Source organism: Oryzias latipes, chromosome 13 (genome assembly GCF_053564925.1).
Source record: "Oryzias latipes strain Hd-rR chromosome 13, Olatipes_Hd-rR_3.1".
Lineage (NCBI taxonomy): Eukaryota > Metazoa > Chordata > Actinopteri > Beloniformes > Adrianichthyidae > Oryzias > Oryzias latipes.
Genome location: NC_136249.1, coordinates 28,174,189 through 28,192,577, shown reverse-complemented (window position 1 = coordinate 28,192,577; position 18,389 = coordinate 28,174,189). Strand labels below are relative to the sequence as shown.

Genomic DNA, 18,389 nt, shown 5'->3' with positions numbered 1-18,389 from the left:
ACTAATTTCATTGCAATTGTAAAAATCCAAAAGGTAAAATGGGAAATTGGTCATGGAATATGTGTTATATTACCAATCATCTGTATTGTTCCACATAGGTTTTTACATAGAAATTCACACAATTGGGATTCAGCTTGGATATTTGTATGTGTTCGTCTGCCCTGAACACTGTGCAACAATAGTATGAAACCAAGCCTTATAAAGACAGAATACCAAAGAGGCTTATTGCCTTAGTTTCATGAAACATTTAGGGAAAAGTTCCAAAGGGCTGAAGATGATGAAAGAAGGTAAGCCTGAAAATGGGCTTCTGGGATCCAGAGCCGTTATTGTACAGAAGTCACATCAAATTAATAGTGAGAGCCATTTGCAGCCTTTCTTCTCCTCAGCTTTTCAGAACGGATTAAGCTATGAAAACTCAAAAATTACTAAAGCACCTATTAGGCTTTATGCTCCTTCTTTCTTTGCTTTCTCTTTAAAATAATTAATTTTGCTCCACTTCCCATATATCAATAACTCAAAACCTGTTAGTATGCCTAGAATACTGCTAATTTATGATTTTATGCAAATAAAAACCTATTATGTGTCCATTTGTAGTTTATCCCAAATAAGAAATAAAAGTTCAATCTATCACTTTTTATGACAGCTAGTCTCAGAATGCATTTTTAAATTATTGCAGGTAGTTCATGAATTGTAATTAAGGCTCCTAACAGGATTCAAGAATGACCGCACTTGAGGAGTTAAACGTCTGTCAGACGCTCAAAGACCAGCAGCATGTGAACAAACATTCAAAGGCCCTTTTTTAGGACTTCCTGAAATATGATCAAGCAAACCATTTTTACATATAGCTGCTGTGGATTTTCAGGGTTACAGCTTTTTAGTATAGTGAATCTAAAAAGAAACACTAAAAGAGGTTGCATAATTTCAATTTGCATAACTTATTTTACTAATGAGAAGAAGAAGAATGTGAAGCAGATGCATTTAGAAGACTTTTGCACAGCTGCCTGTAAAGAAAAAGCGGACTGGTGTGAGAGATCAGGTAATTGGTACCATCTGAGAAACCAATGCTGCCACAGTGTCAAGTGTATCCTTCAACCTGGCCTCCGAAACTATGAAAAAGATTATCTGTGCTCCCCAAACAGTTTCAATGACTCACTGGGGCTCAAGACCCCTCAACATTAAAGACATCAGTCCTCAGTCAGGACCTTCACAAGATTCAGTCCCATGCTACTCTCCAGTTTCCCCCCAAAAGAAACTGACCTGCAGCGTGAAGTCCCTATGCTTGACCCTTACTAAACTCCTAATTGGATTGAGACCCACTAAAAGAAAAAAATTCAACATTTGTCATTCAGCTGAAATTTTCTTTACACATTCTTCCAGTAGTTTGCCTCCACAACAATAACCTTCAAACTTATGTCACTGAAGACTTTTTTTTCTTATGAAAAAGCCTTTTTTTTTTTTAAAGGGGGTATGGTAAAGCCTTTTTCATTTAAGCAAAAGCGCTATTTGATTTTCACAGGGTGCGTGTGACAGGCCAAAGCACAGTTCGGAGCGGACTATTGTAAAGCTTTCACCGTTGTAATGGTCTTAAAATGGCTACAAGCAGGGTCCTATTCAGCGGTGACCAGGCTGCTTAGTTCTGCTCCTCTTATCCAAGGCAAACTATTCTCCAAGCGGGAACTCCCTAGGTCAGATGACGAGTGAATGAAGAATTGAGATCAGTCATGAGCAAAACCTTCGGACTATCTGTGCCGCTGGAAGTTTCCAACACATTTGCACTCATTATAGAGAATAAATTGTTTCATAGCAACAAAATCCATCAAGTTAATTATGAAAAACAGCATAATAACAATAGTTACAATAATATCTCATTAAGCAAAAGAATAAGAGGCAGGGGAGAATTAATAGCAGACAGGTGTACAACACACCGCAATTATGGAACCTGAAATTAGTTATTTGCCTGAAGGCAAACACAGGAAAAGGGGAAGGTGGTGTGTGTGTGTGTGCATGACCGTGTGTGTCGATGTTTCTGTGTAAGTGGGGGTGGTTTTAAGGCTTGGAGAGGGAATGATACAGGGAAGCTCACTGACAAAAAAGGAATTGCAAATAAGCAAACAAAAATGTCTTAAAAGTGTAAATTAGAGAGAAAAATAAGAGCGAAAAGCAGCTTTTCCCTGCAGGCCGGTGCCTTAGATGAGAAGGGAGCAGCGAAACGTGATCAAGGGGAGCTGTGGAGCGCTGCGGCAGGCGTCAAGATGAGCACTCAGCCAGCGAGTGGCAGCCTCTTCTTTTCCAGTCAATCATTCATTACAGAGCCAAGTGCTGTGGTGGAGTGCCTCCTCTTTTTGACCTATCATATTACTGCCTCTGTAAACTCCTAATCCTCTCTTCGTTAGATAGTGTCAACAGTCGACATGCTTTCACCCCGCCGCCAAACTCCTCGCTCAGACGCCTCCAAAGCCCTGCCAAGACCACAGAGTTGACACTAATAAAATCATTCAAAATTTAACAAGGTAGAACACCAAAACTTCATCTGTTTTTTTCCCCTCTTTTTGATTTGGTACCTACATCCACTTTTTGACGAGTTTGCTTTAATCATGAGAGCGAAATAGAGCAAATCCACTCACTAAGCAAACTTTTATCCTTTTAAGTCATGTCACAATTGCAGATTTAGTTTTCTTTACATTATGCAGCGAGGAAAGTCACAACTCTCACCCTTCTGTTTGTCTTGGCTGGCCAGGGAGGCCTGCTTTGTGCCTGCAGGCTGTTCTTGAGCAGGTGAAAGCCTGGAGGCAGGAGTCTGCGCATCAGAACTTCTTCCAATGTGATGACTCTGTCCTAGGTTCCTCCATCTCCTGAGTTTCTCTAACAGAGCCCATCGAGATGGCAGCCATAATGAGCCCAATAGTTGAGAGCCCAGCAGGACAAAACATCAATCAGACGCATCTGGGGACCAATCTGGACTCACTGAGTAAATAATGATGTTTGGACAAATGAAAGGAAATATCTTTGGCAAAACTTCAAAAAGTACTTTTAGAGTGATTTAAAATGTGCTGTTCATCCTGTACAGCAACAAAACAAACAAAAAAAAAACAGGCATGTGTGCATACACTCGCATCGGGCACGTGATGTGCATTCAAGAACGCGCTGGTTCCTACAAGTGCATTTCGCCCACGGTGTTCACACTGGACAAGCAGGGAGGGGCTCTTCTTCTTTTGCTTTTCTACTGTTTACTAGCACAGTCTGCCACCTACAAATGGAAAAGGTTTGGTGCGAAATGTTGAAGTGGTGCAAATCTTCCTCCAGACTTCTTTCATAATTTTTTTTTTCATAAAAATATTATTTTCTCCTCCATGATCAGTTCTCGAATAGTTAGCACTTCCATAAGTTAAAGGGAAACCATCAAAATGTCACTTAATGAATCAGAGACCCAAAAAACATTGTAGAAACTTGCACAGCAAGCATAAAAATTTACATCGATTTTTCATTGGAAGTGGCCGCTTGAACGTGTGTTGCCAAGGGTGGTATGAACGTATAGCTTTCTACAGCTCGCCGTTCAAATACACACAAACATGATAGATTTTGGTCGGGTCCCAATTTCAGCTGACATATAGCTCATAGGAATAAATGACAGCTTTGATTTAGTGTGGCTCTGATTTGAATTGAATGTGACACTGTCATAACAAAATCACTGCAGCTGATTGAAGCCCTGTAAAGTTCGTACAGTTTATTTCCTAATCATATACGTCTTTGCAGTCAGAATAAATCCTAAAATATATCACATTAATGGGAATAAATATGTAAATGTGTGTGATAAAGTTTGTCACACCTACCATATAACAGGGTTTCAGGGATTTTTTTGATTACCATATCAAATAAGCAACTGGCATCCTGCCCCATATGTCCCACTTTTTTGGGGAGGAAGATGGAAATGAGGCAGGCTAGATTTGATTCTGAGTTGCTCTCCGTCTGTGCTCCACAATATGTGGCTCTGCTGTTAAAAGGCTAATATGCAGCACACCTCACCACCACCAGAACTAATGAAAGTAGACAAAATGTCTCTGGTGCCATCTTTGTCTAGCATCCGCTTGGGGTGAGCCTCCCTTTCCTCCCCTCCTCTTCTTTTCACCACCGCTCTTTCCTCTCATCCTCAAGGGGAGGGGGACAGCAGGAGAAAATGGTGGTAAGCAAATGTGCCTTCCATGTGGCAGCAGTGGTGGTGGGGGTCGATTGGCCAGGCTGAGGCCATCAGTGTGTAGCTGCAGCTTTAAGAAAGCCGGATGGTCGCCATCGGGCGATCAGAGCTGAGCTTATGAGGCACCAGTTGTTACAAACAAAAGCAGTTCAGCATCAAAGCATACAAATAAAAAATAAAAATAAAAACGCATAACTCCCACAGACAATCGACAGCAGTTTGATAACTAAAACTTTTAACGCTTGAGGTGTCTTAATATATATTTTTATAAATATATTTTTTAAATCAGATTTTAAATTCTACAATGATTTCATTTGAGAGTTGGAGTACAAGACGTTGCAACATTTACTTTTTGCACCATAATCTGCACTTAAAAGCCTTAACTTTCTTCAAAAACAACAGTGTGCTTTTAAAATGATAAAAAGTGTTAATTCTGGTTGTGCTTTCTGGTGTTGAAGCAATTTTGAGAGGTATATGGTACTCTGTTATATTATATATATAGGATGTTATTGCGACAATGCTAACGCGGTGAATGTCTAGCAAATCGGACTGTATTTTTCTTATGTCTTACTAACAAGATTAGGAGATGTTGTAGTTACAGTAACATTTGTTTCAGTGGTAAAAAAAAACAACAACCTGTGTTTAAAGTGTTGCAAATAAGGTCAGGAGTTACAGGTATTGTGACTACTCTAACGTGGCTAACCTATGAGCCTCGTTTCCACTGAGCGGTACTGTACGGTCCAGTCCGGTATTTTGAGGATTTCCATTTTAAAGTGGACTCATTAAGCCGGACCGAACCGTGTTAGCTTCACTCCGCACGTGCTGTGATGGTCCAACTTTGAGTCGAAACACTCACCTGAATTACCTGGACCATTCCAAACCGGACCGTACCACTGAGTGGACTTTAGCGTGTTGTGTGTTTGTTTTGTTTTTTTATGTGTCTCAAACAAGGCTGCAAGTTATACGCTAATCCTTCTAATGTATAGTGTGTTAAGTTCTAGAGTTACTGTGAATGCAATTAGAAAAGTCTGTCTGACTTATCTCTCACTTGTTCGTCTTGCTTAATGCGCTATATAGTTTGGTGTGCCTTGAATAGGACATAAGTTTGAAAACAGACCAATCATTGACAGTGCCCCTTATAATCCGGTGCACCCTTTTATGCAGAAAATACGATAAACTATATATATTTTTTGGCACTTCCAACTTTCACCCAAAATGTGACACAGAGATTATAGAAGGTGGATGAAGCTTCACAAAGGCCCCAATAAAGGAAACTCCCTCCATGCATTTATTAAAAGCTGAGTCATTCAGGGGGATGTTGGTTCAGCCTGGATGATGAGGCCGGGGCATAAATCACTGAGTGAAACAAGGCAGACTCCTCCGATTCATTAATGGAAATGATCTGTCAATATGCTGGAGTCAATTCACACGTGTCAGCTGGGCTCGGCTCACAATGGGCCAGCCAACTTATGAACTCCCTGCACCACTTCAGCGAGTCCATAAAACAACTGGCAACGCCGCTGGGGAGCACCCTGAAACGCCACCCTCCTGCACAGACCACCAGATGACACAGATGGGGCGAAACCAAACAAAGACGAGACTCCCTTTGTACAAAGAGGTACCCCTTTGAAAACCCATTCATGCAACAAATTGGGGAAAGCTGGCCATGCAGCACTCTAGGTTTGCTCTTTTATTAGCATGAACTCTATGTCACAGTAAGTGAAATCAGATTTATGGCGCTCTACACAAAGGTAGTTAAAGTCATGCACACTTTCAGGAAACAAATGTTAACCAACAACAGTTTAGCTGAGTTAAGCAGAAAAAGATCTTTTTGTGTGACCCACATAAAAACATACTGTAACAGATCGGCTAAAATATCCCTTTTTTATCTTCAATTCTGAGAAAAACTTTCACTGGGCAAAGAAATATTGTTTTTAAAATAATTCATTTAGAGTTTTCTCAGCTGTAAAACCAAAGAAATTTTTTTAGCTGCCTTAGTAACAGTAACTTTGTAAATACAATTTAAAATGAGATTTTTTTTTTCTCTCCAGTAAAACTTAATGAGTGCACACAATCGTTCTCAAGTTGGGGACCTCTGCATGTTTCCTTTCTACCATCTCAGCTGCACACTAGTGCTGCAGCAGCAATCTACATACAGAGACATTTGTCATCATTAGCCCCACTCTGACAGTTGGCACCCTGCACCTTAGATCTCCAAGAACGGCAATTATGAACCCTTCATCCCTTATTTAGGCAGCGTCACCTAATTTTATCACAAGCCTTTCCCCTAAAGCCTTTGATTACCATCAGCCACAAACTAACAATATGCCCCTCGATTCACCCATTTACTCTGTCTGCTGCCTCAGAGGGCGCGTCCTCCTAAAAATCTCATGACATGTGGGACCGAGTGTGTTCAGGCCGCCTCAGGTATGAAATTATTTATCAGAAACAAGGGCTGAGGAGAAGACAGTAAATGAGCATCATGGGGTCAGTAGGCAGGTGATTACTGTGTCTACTTAATAAAGGGTAGACGGATCTCTGAAAAATCAAGATTGATTACTTTGCTGTCCTGCAACATTTGTTAGAAAGACAGAAAAAAATAGCAAACAAGGGCATTAAGAAGATACATTTGAAGTTAGGAAAGGAAGAAAAACAATTCACACAACTGGCAAATAAAAAAGTATTATATTCTGCTTAAACTAATATAGAGAATTAAAAAACACAAATGCATTAGTAAACGGATAAAGAGGAGTTCATACAAACGTTGCATGCAGTGCGACTTGTGTTGAAGAAAAAGGCCTTAATGCTACATAAGCACCTAATTTGCCTTTTGTGAAAAATCCAGAAATTTCCTGGTTTGTTAGTTTGCTCAACAAAACTAACTTGTATTTATGCTAAATTCATGCAAATTCATGCATGTAATCTATCACCAAGTCTGACAAGCGTACCATATTGCAGAGGGGAGGGATGAAGGGCCAAATGAAGCTGAGACAATCAATTATGTGTCATCATTTACACTTTTCTTTATTTCCTTTTTTATTTTTGCGAATATAAATCCAATGCAAGCAGAAGATTTAGTGATTATTTTGTGAAGCAGGCAGACTTTTCTGTGCAGTGAGCCTGTCAAGGTGAACACTGAAGGGTCTGGGAGCCTGGAGCCATGTGGTCATGACTTATCCAGATGAGTGTGCTAATACACTGGTGGAAAATGAAATAAATGATTGGATAGAATCCGAAGGGGGTCCACTGAGAGGCTCAAGGCCCAAAAAATTAACTGGCATCCTACAGAGACACCATATTGCGTAGAATAATAAAGCTCCATTATTAAAAATCCAAATGACAATTTCATTTTATGGCTAACAAATTAAAAAAATGCGTCAAAGTGAGTGGTTATCCCATGAGTATATTATTTCTCACAGAGAACCAAAGATGTCAAAGTGACACAGCTTTTAATCTGATCCATACAGACACATGTCATCCCATTAAGTCCACTTGGACTAATCTACCCATTAACTTGGGAGCTATCGCCTGCGAATTCCTTTTGTGAATAGCTTTAGAATCCTTCGTTTCAAAGTAAATAACAAAAGTATTCAATAAAAAAAAGGCATCTGGTTGACCTTGATGAAATAATAAAACATGCTCCGTAATTCCACTGCCAGTTGGAAGATGGCTGGCAACAATTTACATGAACCAGCTTATAAATCAGCCCTAATGCCACAGCTGCAAAACATTATTGACTGTTTTACTGAGTCACAGAGGAAACTGAGACTTAAAAACAACTAACATGATATTTACAATAGCATATTGTTTACATCATTTGGTTCGCCACTAAAGCCCAAATGAAGCAAAATCATATTTATCACTGCAGATCAGAAGGCTTTCACGGTTATTCTTGCACATTCTTAATGAGTTTGGTTACAAATGGCAGAATATTGTTTCAACGTGCAAGAGGTCACCATCAAAGGGCAATTGTACTATCAGACACGTACCATTGAATGTCTGCATGTCTATGCTAGAAAGGATGATCAGTCATGTTTAAAAAGAAAAAAGGAGGGAAAAAAATGAATAAGGGTAGAGGCATGTTATGGAAACAAAGAGGCCTTCAAAACAGAGTCACATGCTCGTGCGAAATTAGGGGAAGTGGAAGTCATTTTATTGATTTACACAATCAAGCGAGCATTTTGCTGGGTCCAAAACAGGCATGTGCTAAAATCACACAGCCATATATCACTCTGATGGGCTTCCAATAGCCTAGCAGGCTGGAGCCCAAAGCGAAAAAGGAAAACAATGCCGCATTAAAAGAGGACTGGATTGTCCTATAGCTAAACCTGATGGAGTCATGGGACTGTGGTGCAGGTTGAGTTACAGTGGGAGTCTGTGCAGCCACATGTTTTAGATTAAGAGGTGATAATCTCAATGAAAATGTCTCCCTCCGCCCCCTTTCAAAAATGCACAGTGATGGCCAAAAGCCGAAGCAGAAACTTAAGAGTTGCAACTGGACTCTGAGGCATATCCTACTCTGAGCACGATAGTCTGGATCGTGAGGCTGGTCTGGTTTTAATAAAAGTCAAGTACCTGCTGAGCTATGGACTGTGGAATTGTGAGAGAAAATACTACCAAAGCCTGAGAGGGGAGGAGGCTTTTAGCTACCTCTCACCACATGAAAAAAAACCCATAACTAAATCCATATCCTCGTTTATATGCCTATTCGTGTCAATAAAACTAAAAATGTCTGGTTGTGACATAAACTTAAAGTAAATGTGACTTATTGGGGAAAGTGTATATAATCGCTTAAAACGTTTTTTTTTTTAAAGATAAATTTTGTATGTTTAAATGTGTAACTTTGCTCAGTAACCGCGTCAAATGATCCCCAGGATGGGCAGCTGCTGGGCTGGCGGTGTTTTCATGACAAGCGATGATAATGGGAGTCACCGATCTATCAAGGTTCTCTCTGCAAACACCACCCCTTCTCACGCAGCCATGCGCGGAGAGCCGGGGCTGAGGTGCAGCGGTTCGCCCTTACAACGTCTGGACGCATCCAGCTCCGACTCGGGCAGAGGAGTGTAAACGCCTTTATCTGATCTGTGCAGCTTCAACCTTTTGAAGTTCTCTTCAAAGCACGCGGGGTACCATGGGAGAAGAGTGACAGCACAATGATGAGAGCCAGAGAAGGTTCAGTGCAACTGCACATGCAAGAACTAGTTATTGAGATCCCCCCCCCCTTAAATGATCAAGTATTACTTATAACCCTTAAGCACGTGTATTGTTTCGCAAAACTATTTCATTTATTTATTTATTTTGATTTTCTAATTTGTGGCAACCCTCAATCTGCCAAATTTTCATTTGTCGTTTCTGAAGAACATATATATACATGGCAGTAAAAGCTTCTGAAATAATTAAAACAATATAATAACATATATAAATGCATTTAAAAAAAACAACGGTTCTCGACTCTTTTTAAATTTTTATTCTCAAAAAATTGGAAGCATTTTGCAATACACAAAAATAATTTCTCCTTTTCTGAACATTTTTTTAACAAAAGTATACAAAACGTGTCTAAAATACTGTTTTGATTAAATATAGCGATATGAAGCATTTATTTAATCACTAAGAAGCAACAGGATCCGGGATATAATGCAATATAAAAAGATTTAAATACATGCGTTTTGTTCAAATGCAAAATATATGTTTGAATCCTTGAATGAAGTTTCTAACAACAGGCATGCGCGTGAATCTGTTAATCGTACTCGGACTATGGCTCAGTCATCCATATGTCCATAAAAGCGCAATTGAATCCTGCCAACATTTTACGCACTTCACAATAAGTGGTCATTGAAATTAAACCGCGGAGAGGTTTCATTTTAAAACACTTAGCACCACAACAATTTAAGCTATAGAGGCGGTGTGTATTTTAAATCAAAATGTCCGCACAAAATATGTGCGTAATTTAGATGTCTGTTCCATCTGGAGTATTCAGTCGCTATCCCCTAACACTACAGTTTTGCTCTAATTAAAAATAAGCAGTAATGTTTTTTTATTTAAAAAAGATGCTCGACCCACCTATTGTTTAAAATAAGAATAAAAAAATCAAACTAAAAAGAAGGTAAAATCCAACAAGAAAAAAAGACAAAAAATATGGAAAAATAAGGCAGATTATTTCTGAAATGGTGTCGTTCTGCGGCTGTACTTCCGCTCCTCGATACAGTCGGTACCTGTACTTTTTGCTTGTATATAACACCCGGGAATTAATTTGTTGTCAATAAACAGCGGTGACGCTGCGAGCAGCGATTGGACAGCTCGGTTTCAACTCCTCCCTTATAATAAAGAGTGTGAGAGTCCCTGTTGTAAAAGATAGCAACACCGGGCGCCTGCGTCGGGAGGGCGCACACCATCACGCACAATTACGCGGAACCGACCAGCAAAGAGCCAAAAAATACTTTTTTTTTCTCTTCCCGGCGCAAATGGACTTTTAACGACCCCGTCCGGATCATTTCGAGGACTTTATTCGATCACTTCAATGATATTTACGCACAGCAGTGCATGTTCTAATTATTGCGCATGTGCTTTAAGCACGTGATTGTTTTATAAATATACCCCTTTTTCTATTTAGATTGCTCCTCTTCTTCTCTAAAATTGGCTCCCGTACAAACAGCCGCGTTGGATCCCTCGGCTTATTGCGAGACTCCGGTGTATAACCCGGATCTCTGCCCTAATATGATAGCCGCGCAGGCAAAGTTGGTGTATCACCTCAACAAATACTACAACGAGAAATGCCAATCTCGGAAAGCAGCCATCTCCAAGACCATACGAGAGGTGTGCAAGGTTGTCTCGGATGTCCTGAAGGAGGTGGAGGTGCAGGAGCCCCGCTTCATCAGCTCGCTCAGTGAGATGGATAACCGCTTCGAGGGGCTGGAGGTCATTTCCCCCACAGAGTTCGAGGTGGTTCTCTATCTGAACCAGATGGGGGTGTTCAACTTTGTGGATGACGGCTCACTCCCCGGCTGCGCCGTCCTTAAGTTGAGCGACGGCCGCAAGAGGAGCATGTCTCTGTGGGTCGAGTTCATCACAGCCTCCGGTTACCTCTCGGCGCGCAAGATCCGCTCCCGGTTCCAGACGCTGGTGGCCCAGGCGGTCGACAAATGCAGCTACAGAGATGTTGTCAAGATGGTAGCGGACACCAGTGAAGTCAAGTTGCGCATTAGAGACCGATACGTTGTGCAAATCACGCCGGCTTTCAAGTGCACTGGGATCTGGCCACGCAGCGCTGCGCACTGGCCCTTACCGCATATCCCCTGGCCCGGACCAAACCGGGTGGCAGAGGTGAAAGCAGAGGGCTTCAACCTTTTATCCAAAGAGTGCTATTCCCTGAACGGCAAGCAGAGCTCGGCGGAGAGCGACGCCTGGGTGTTGCAGTTCGCCGAAGCCGAGAACCGGCTCCTGCTGGGTGGGTGCAGGAAGAAGTGCTTGTCGGTGCTGAAGGCGCTGCGCGACCGTCACCTGGAACTGCCCGGACAGCCTCTGAATAACTACCATATGAAAACTTTGGTTTCCTACGAGTGTGAGAAACACCCGAGAGAGTCGGACTGGGATGAGAACTGCCTGGGCGACCGCCTGAACGGGATTCTATTGCAGCTTATTTCGTGTTTGCAGTGCAGAAGGTGCCCGCATTATTTTCTGCCTAATTTAGACCTGTTCCAAGGAAAACCTCACTCTGCGCTAGAGAACGCAGCCAAACAGACTTGGCGACTGGCGAGAGAAATACTGACCAACCCCAAAAGCTTGGAGAAACTCTGAGGTAAAAAAAAGAAAAAAAATCAAAATATAAAATAAAATAAAATATAGGTTGTCTTGAGACCTAACGGGCTCAAATGAGGACAAAGGAATTAACCAATTTGCAAGTCTTGTGAAATGTGTCTTTCATTGTGAAATATGTTTTGGCAAAACCTATTTTGAGATTTATTTTAATTTCACAATTTATATGGAACAATCCTCGTGCACCTTTCGGTGGTATTTAAAGTCCAAGTTTAAATTATTGGCAACAATTTATTTAAAAAAAAAAAAGGAATAATAAAAGGCCACCTCAGCAGCAGTTGGAATATTTTCAAAATAAATCCCCATACAGTTTTGTTTTGTTTTTCTGGAAAAAATGAAGAACAAAAAGAAAGCCCACATCTCCCATGTTTATACTGTAAATACATTCATCGATTGTGATTCAAGTGGTCTGGATTTGTGAATGTTGTTCTGTGACACGTAAATAGGATCCAACTGTTTAAAAATCCACGTCGGAACTTTCTCTTTATCTGATAGAAACGTTATTAATTTATACTTGCATCAGTGGTAGTCAGACTCAACTGTTTCAATTGACGTTTTTGATTATTTTTATTTTTTTTGTCATTTTGATGGTAGGCGTACCACATTTGTTCCATCTAAAACATTCCATCAGTTTACTTGAATTATTTAAGAAACTACAATATTTTTTTTTCCTTAGGCTTACATGACAAAAAAAGAAAGAAAATGATATCTTATATATAGTATATATATAATACAGTTTTAATTGGAAAAAAAAATGCACTTGAAATACACTGGATTATAACGTCTGTGATCTGAATTTCTTTTTTAATTTTTTGTCTTTGGTCTAATTTAAAGAGTTAATAAAACGAGCTGTTTTATATACTTGTGTCTACGCTATGGATTTATTAAATGTGAACTGGAATTATTGAAGTAGAATTATTGCAAGGAAGTGGGCAAACATATCAGAATTTAATTCTTTTTTGCGGAATAATTTGTATTAGAATGCAAGATTTCAACTAAATGTACAAAGAAATTCGCTGAAACTGGATGCAGAGTTGATGGTCAGTGAGTGCCACAGCTGAAAAAAAAAGAAGCAAATTGGAACACAAAAAAAGTTTATAGATGACACGGGCATAATAGTTTACTTCAAATCAAGCAATCGTGGATAAAATAGATGCATAAAACAAACATAAAATAAACAACCAATTAAAAAAAATAAAAAAGAACAGGACTCACACCAATTCTTCCAGGTCAATTACCTTGGGGTCGACCTTCCTGAAGTCCGGGTCATCTTCGTTCACCTCGAAGTAGATTTCAGAGGCGGTGATGGACAGGGTTCCGCGCGCTGCCAGAGCCGGGGCAATCAGTTGGGCCGAGCTGCTCAGGACCAAAGGGCCTACAGGACATGTTGGAGGGGGGCAACCACGTGTTGCATCAAAAATGTGGAAATAAGTAATAACAATAATGTTTGTTTTTTTTAAATCGACATTTGGAAGCAAAGCAAAACCTGCGCGTAAAATTATGCAGTTCTAGTGGTCGTGCGACTTTCGTTGCCTTACAGATTGTATACTGGGCCGATGCGATAAATGCGATGGATTTGCCAGAAAAAAATCTAAAACACATTTTTTTCATTCGTTTTGTTTCTCTCGTTTTAAAAATATAATGTTTGAACATTTTGCTGCTTTGTGTTGCTGGTTTTTATAGGAGTTTGGTTCTTCCGGCAGGACGTGGGTGAATGAGATTATCAAAAACTCAAGACGAAATAAATATCAACGTTTCAACCAGTGGCTCGTTTCCTATCGCGCAAATAATCACCCATTCAGGTTTAACTGTGATCCCGGTCAGCTGATGGTGATCACATCTTTATTTCAGTCCCCTCCCTTCCTCTCATCCTCCATGTTCTCAGATCACTGTCGCTGCGACGCGCCGTTCCAGTGATTTGTCTGCTCTCAAACAAAAGCTCTCCAAATCGGGGGATATTTATCGATCCCCTCAAGTCCAAAGAGCCACATTAATGTCTCATCAATCTTAATCTGCGTTCCTCAGCCAATTACGGCTGATAGTGTTACAGGAATACAAGATTTGGGTCTGAACTCCCTTTGCGCCCCATCATCGCTCTTGCAGGCTGCGCAGTTAAACCTTCTTCCATTATTTTTTTTTTATTTTTTTCCTCCTTTCCCCTTTTTCTCGTTGCTCTCCAGCGACTCTCGGGTCCATTAACGGTGATTTTATCTGCTGATGCTATCAGCCTGGACACTACACGTCCTTTACAAGCTTTTTAGAAGCAAAACAGCCCGTTAAACTGCATTTCTGACAAAGATATCGGTTACAAAGAAAAAGAACTGCTCCAATACAATTATTAACAGTCAGTTACAATTATCAACAAAATAGATTTCAAATATTTTTGCTACAATACTCCAACCACTAAAGGATAATCCAGAAAATCACCTAAATTACATCCAGGGGTTAAGCCAGTTTGTTCATGTGACACACAGGGGAAAAAGACTCTGGTCTTAAGTATTAAACATCTATTGCTCATGGGCAGAAAGAGGATTATAAAATAAACCCTCAAGTGATCTCTCAATAATTACTGTATCACAATGTTTACATGAGAATAATGAAATTAAAGACAAGTTACATTGGATGCATAGTGTGCAAAGGATAAAGCTCCCATGCTCTTGGGTCTTTTTTTAATGAAAATGCTAATACTGCTGGAAGGACGGGCTAATTTAATGAAGTGGTGAAAGGATCTTTACTTTTAAATAGATTGAGTGTTTTCAAAAGGTGACTTGATGAGTTTATTATGACCCAAAAAGTATTGGACTGGGGGGGGGGGGGGGGGGGGTCATTCATGCTTTTTCGTGTTGCAGTATTACGACTGTTACCTTATAGCCTTAAAAACCCACTCCAAGGAAAATCTTTCTTTTTTTTATTTAATTTTTCTAACATGTTCTTCTTCCTGATAGCGGACATATAGAAAGAACATTAATTTTAAAACTTTATTTTTTCAGAGTATTCTTTGGTCAAATCAATAAATGTACGTCTTTGTTTTCCTCATCTGAGCTGGACTTTGGCTCAAAACTAAACGGCTGGATACCTCCAATATTGCTCGCCTTTTTTGTTGCATTGATAATGTTTGGTTGGAGGTGTAAGGGGCTGTAAGCTATAGTGGGAGAACATGTAAACAGAAGGATGATGGGGAATGGGAGCAGCCCTACACAAAGCCAAAAGTCCCGCCTACAACTCTTAGGCAAATTTCGACACTTAAAAAAAAGTTGTCTATAAACAGCATAATCCTAAGTAAAAGACCACTGGGAACACTTTTATAATAGATCAAAAGGTGATTGGAGTTGGGTTTTAAGTGGTGCTATATAGTTTTAAATTATGAAATATGTATGTAGCAGAAAAATACTCATCAAATCAAACTTTTGAATGAAAAACCCAAGTGGGAAACTCCCAAAAGCAGAAAAATCACACTCATTCAGGGATGACAGATTCAGAAAGGCTGTGTTGGTTTTAGTCTGTCGCAAATATGTCTCTACCTCAGCCATCACAATTCTGAAAGGGAGTCAAAATGAATACAAAAAGGTTTCAAATAAAGCAAAAATCAACGGTTGTGGCTGCAAAGTGCCACTATATCATGCTCTTGTTCAACTGATAGAGCTGTTGAAGCTCCTCCTTGATCCAATATCTCCATTTTACACATATTTGGTCATAATGCAAACGTAAAAATTTAATACACAGGCTGGATTTCCAGTGTTTGTGGGGGAGTTACACTAATCATAGGTTCAGTAACCACAAGTGCCAGAGCACATGAGCGCAGGCACTGCCCCCTTGGCAGGAGGAGCAGCAGCAGGCACTGATCGAGTGTCTGGCAGAAGGAGCGCTGTTGTCGACAAGGATCTGGTCCCAGATCTCTCATTAAAGCTCTTCATGCTTGAGATTTTATGCGGGGCAAAGTCGGCCAGTGCATGTGGGTGCTGAAATACAAACCCAGTGTTGCAGTGCAAGAGAGCTCCCCTGTCGGCAAAAATGTGAAAACCTATTCCACAAATAAAGAGACACACTCCAAAAGCACCAACTCTTTAAAGTCAGTGTCACATGTTAGTGTTTTGTTCAGTTCACACATCATACTTCTGCTGCCACAACCAAGTTTCACCTTTCTGTTTCAAGCAAATTAGTCATCTCGAGAGAAAACGTCGAGTTTGAATTCCAGTCTTTTCTATTTTTTTGCTCTTAAGATTGGCCAGTGAATGCTTCATCTGACAGACATGGGGCGTTTGGCTGTCTGCTGGCCCCGGGACAGCGGGGAGGGGTTACTCTCCTCCTGTGAGATTCATCTGTGGGATCTTAAAAGGGATTTTAGAGCCTCGGTTCAGACTGAGCTTCACACGCTAAGCCGTTGCAACTGAGCACTTCATCACTATGCGACTGAGACGTCTTACATGTTTGGCAATGGAGATTTAGCGCTCAAGTTTTCTACAGACATTCCACAATTTGTGCTAAAAGACAATAGAGTTCTTTATCTGTTTTAATTACATTAAAAAGCAATTTTTAGATTAACATTACTGTGTCTACAATTTATGATGAGACTGTGAATAGAATAATTTGTTTCAGTGCTTATAAAAAGTCACACATGACTCTGATTACAAGTGAAACCACGTTTTCATTCTGAATTTATTAAAACACATTTGAATATCCTCAGTCTGTATTTTACTTAACTGCATCAGATCAAGTTAAATAAGGTCTCTGTAGCATTGACCATCAACAACTTTGAAAAATCAAATCTAATTACTGATCACCAAAAAAAATCTTGGCACATCTTGACTGATCATCGAATGGGGGATGGGTGAACTAGTTTTCCCCCAGTACTTAAAAAACAAGGGGGGGATGCTGAAGTGTTGGATACCCATCTTATCAAAACTACATGCAGAGTGGATGAAAAAAAGTGCCAGAATTAAAAGATCCAATCTCAGGAAGACTGTACGATGCACAATTGTAAAAAAAATAAAAGTATATCATTGTCGCACATCAACTAAAATGATAACACTACTAAGACACTTAAGAAAATCAAGGTTGGCCAAAACACAATTGATGGGGTAAAGGTGATGCTCAATGGCTGGCATGAAGAAATGCCGGTAGGCTGACTTACCACCCAAGTTGTCAACTTCCTTCTCCTGCAGCAGGCTGACGTTATCATCCTCTCCGTCCAGGATGAGCTCAGTCTCAGGGTTCTGAATGGGAACGACTGGGTTCCGGAAAACCAACTTGGACTTGACCACCTCATCCTCCTTTAAAGCTGAAAATGGGATATTGAAAGATCCTTAAAATTAGCATTTTTTTTCAAAGGTCAGCTGAATATTTAAAAAAAATTTTTTTTAATGGTATAGTCAAAATAAAGAACAGATATAGGAGATAAGTTGAGAACTTGAGGCTACTGGGGTTTGTGACACCAGAATAACCTGATGCGCTAAATGAACTAAACAGTTGTTTTTTTTATGATGAGCAAAACGAAAGTCTTTGAAACCCAATCTAATTTGCAGATAATTTTTTACTGTTATTTACATAATTAAAAAAAACGTTCATTCATACTTTTTTTTACCGCAATCTTGGTCAAAACATTTTTGGCCTTCAGAAGAAACACACCTTTCTGAGGTTAGTTAACCAACCTGTATTCATAATTGACATCAAAGATGACATCAAAGATGACATAGCAACACCCACAGGATGACTAAATCAACATGGCTTCTACGATTCTTTTTCTATAATTAATAAAAGGTATTTATTATGTTTTAGAATCACAGTCCCAAACCCTTCCAACAATTCTGAAGATTGGGAGCTTTGGGGAAAAATAGATTCAGAATTTATTTAGCCTGTATTTGAGGACAAAGACTAATGGAGTGCTACAGGCAGCTTTTGTTAATATAATTGTCTAAATCAACAGAACCTCTATGCACGGACTAAAACTATTGTTGCCAAGAATTTTTTAGTTTCTAGTAGTTGATGGATAACACAATCACCCTTGTTAAGAGGCAAAAGCAAATTTTTTTAATGTACTTGATGTATGGAAGATTATACATCCAATCATCAAATAATGAAAGCAATGTCTTGGTAATGCAAGTTCAAGCGACCACTTTCAATGAAAAGTCTATGTTAATACATGCGCATTTCAGGGTTTCGCGTTCAAAATTTTCACGTTCACTCATGGCTACGCGAGATTTTAAGATCGTTTTTGGGCTCTACGTACAAAATGGACGGCAATGGAACTCTCATTGATAGCTAAATCAGGTTGAACATTGACCAACAAGAGACTCAAATTTGGTGGCGATATACGAAATATGGATGACGTCCTGTTTTATTTAAGGAACCATTTGAAAGACTTGGTGTCAAATTATATGACACCAAG

At 39.8% G+C, this 18,389-nt stretch overlaps 2 protein-coding genes across 4 annotated transcripts in view; one reads left to right on the top strand and one right to left on the bottom strand.

The window, feature by feature from the left end:
* nbeab (neurobeachin b) overlaps positions 1–18,389 on the bottom strand; it is a 215,555-nt gene that overhangs the window by 58,827 nt on the left and 138,339 nt on the right. For all 3 annotated transcript variants that reach the window (XM_023961240.2, XM_023961236.2, XM_078956585.1), the window contains 2 exons: positions 17,136–17,282; positions 13,243–13,379 (listed from right to left, as the gene is read on the bottom strand). In XM_023961240.2, coding sequence (XP_023817008.1) covers positions 13,243–13,379; positions 17,136–17,282 — 284 coding nt within the window. The remainder of the gene's footprint in view (positions 1–13,242; positions 13,380–17,135; positions 17,283–18,389) is intronic.
* Positions 9,651–12,865, top strand: mab21l1 (mab-21-like 1). Its single transcript, XM_004075298.5, has one exon. The coding sequence runs from the start codon at positions 10,907–10,909 to the stop codon at positions 11,984–11,986; it is 1,080 nt and encodes a 359-aa protein (XP_004075346.1). The 5' UTR covers positions 9,651–10,906; the 3' UTR covers positions 11,987–12,865.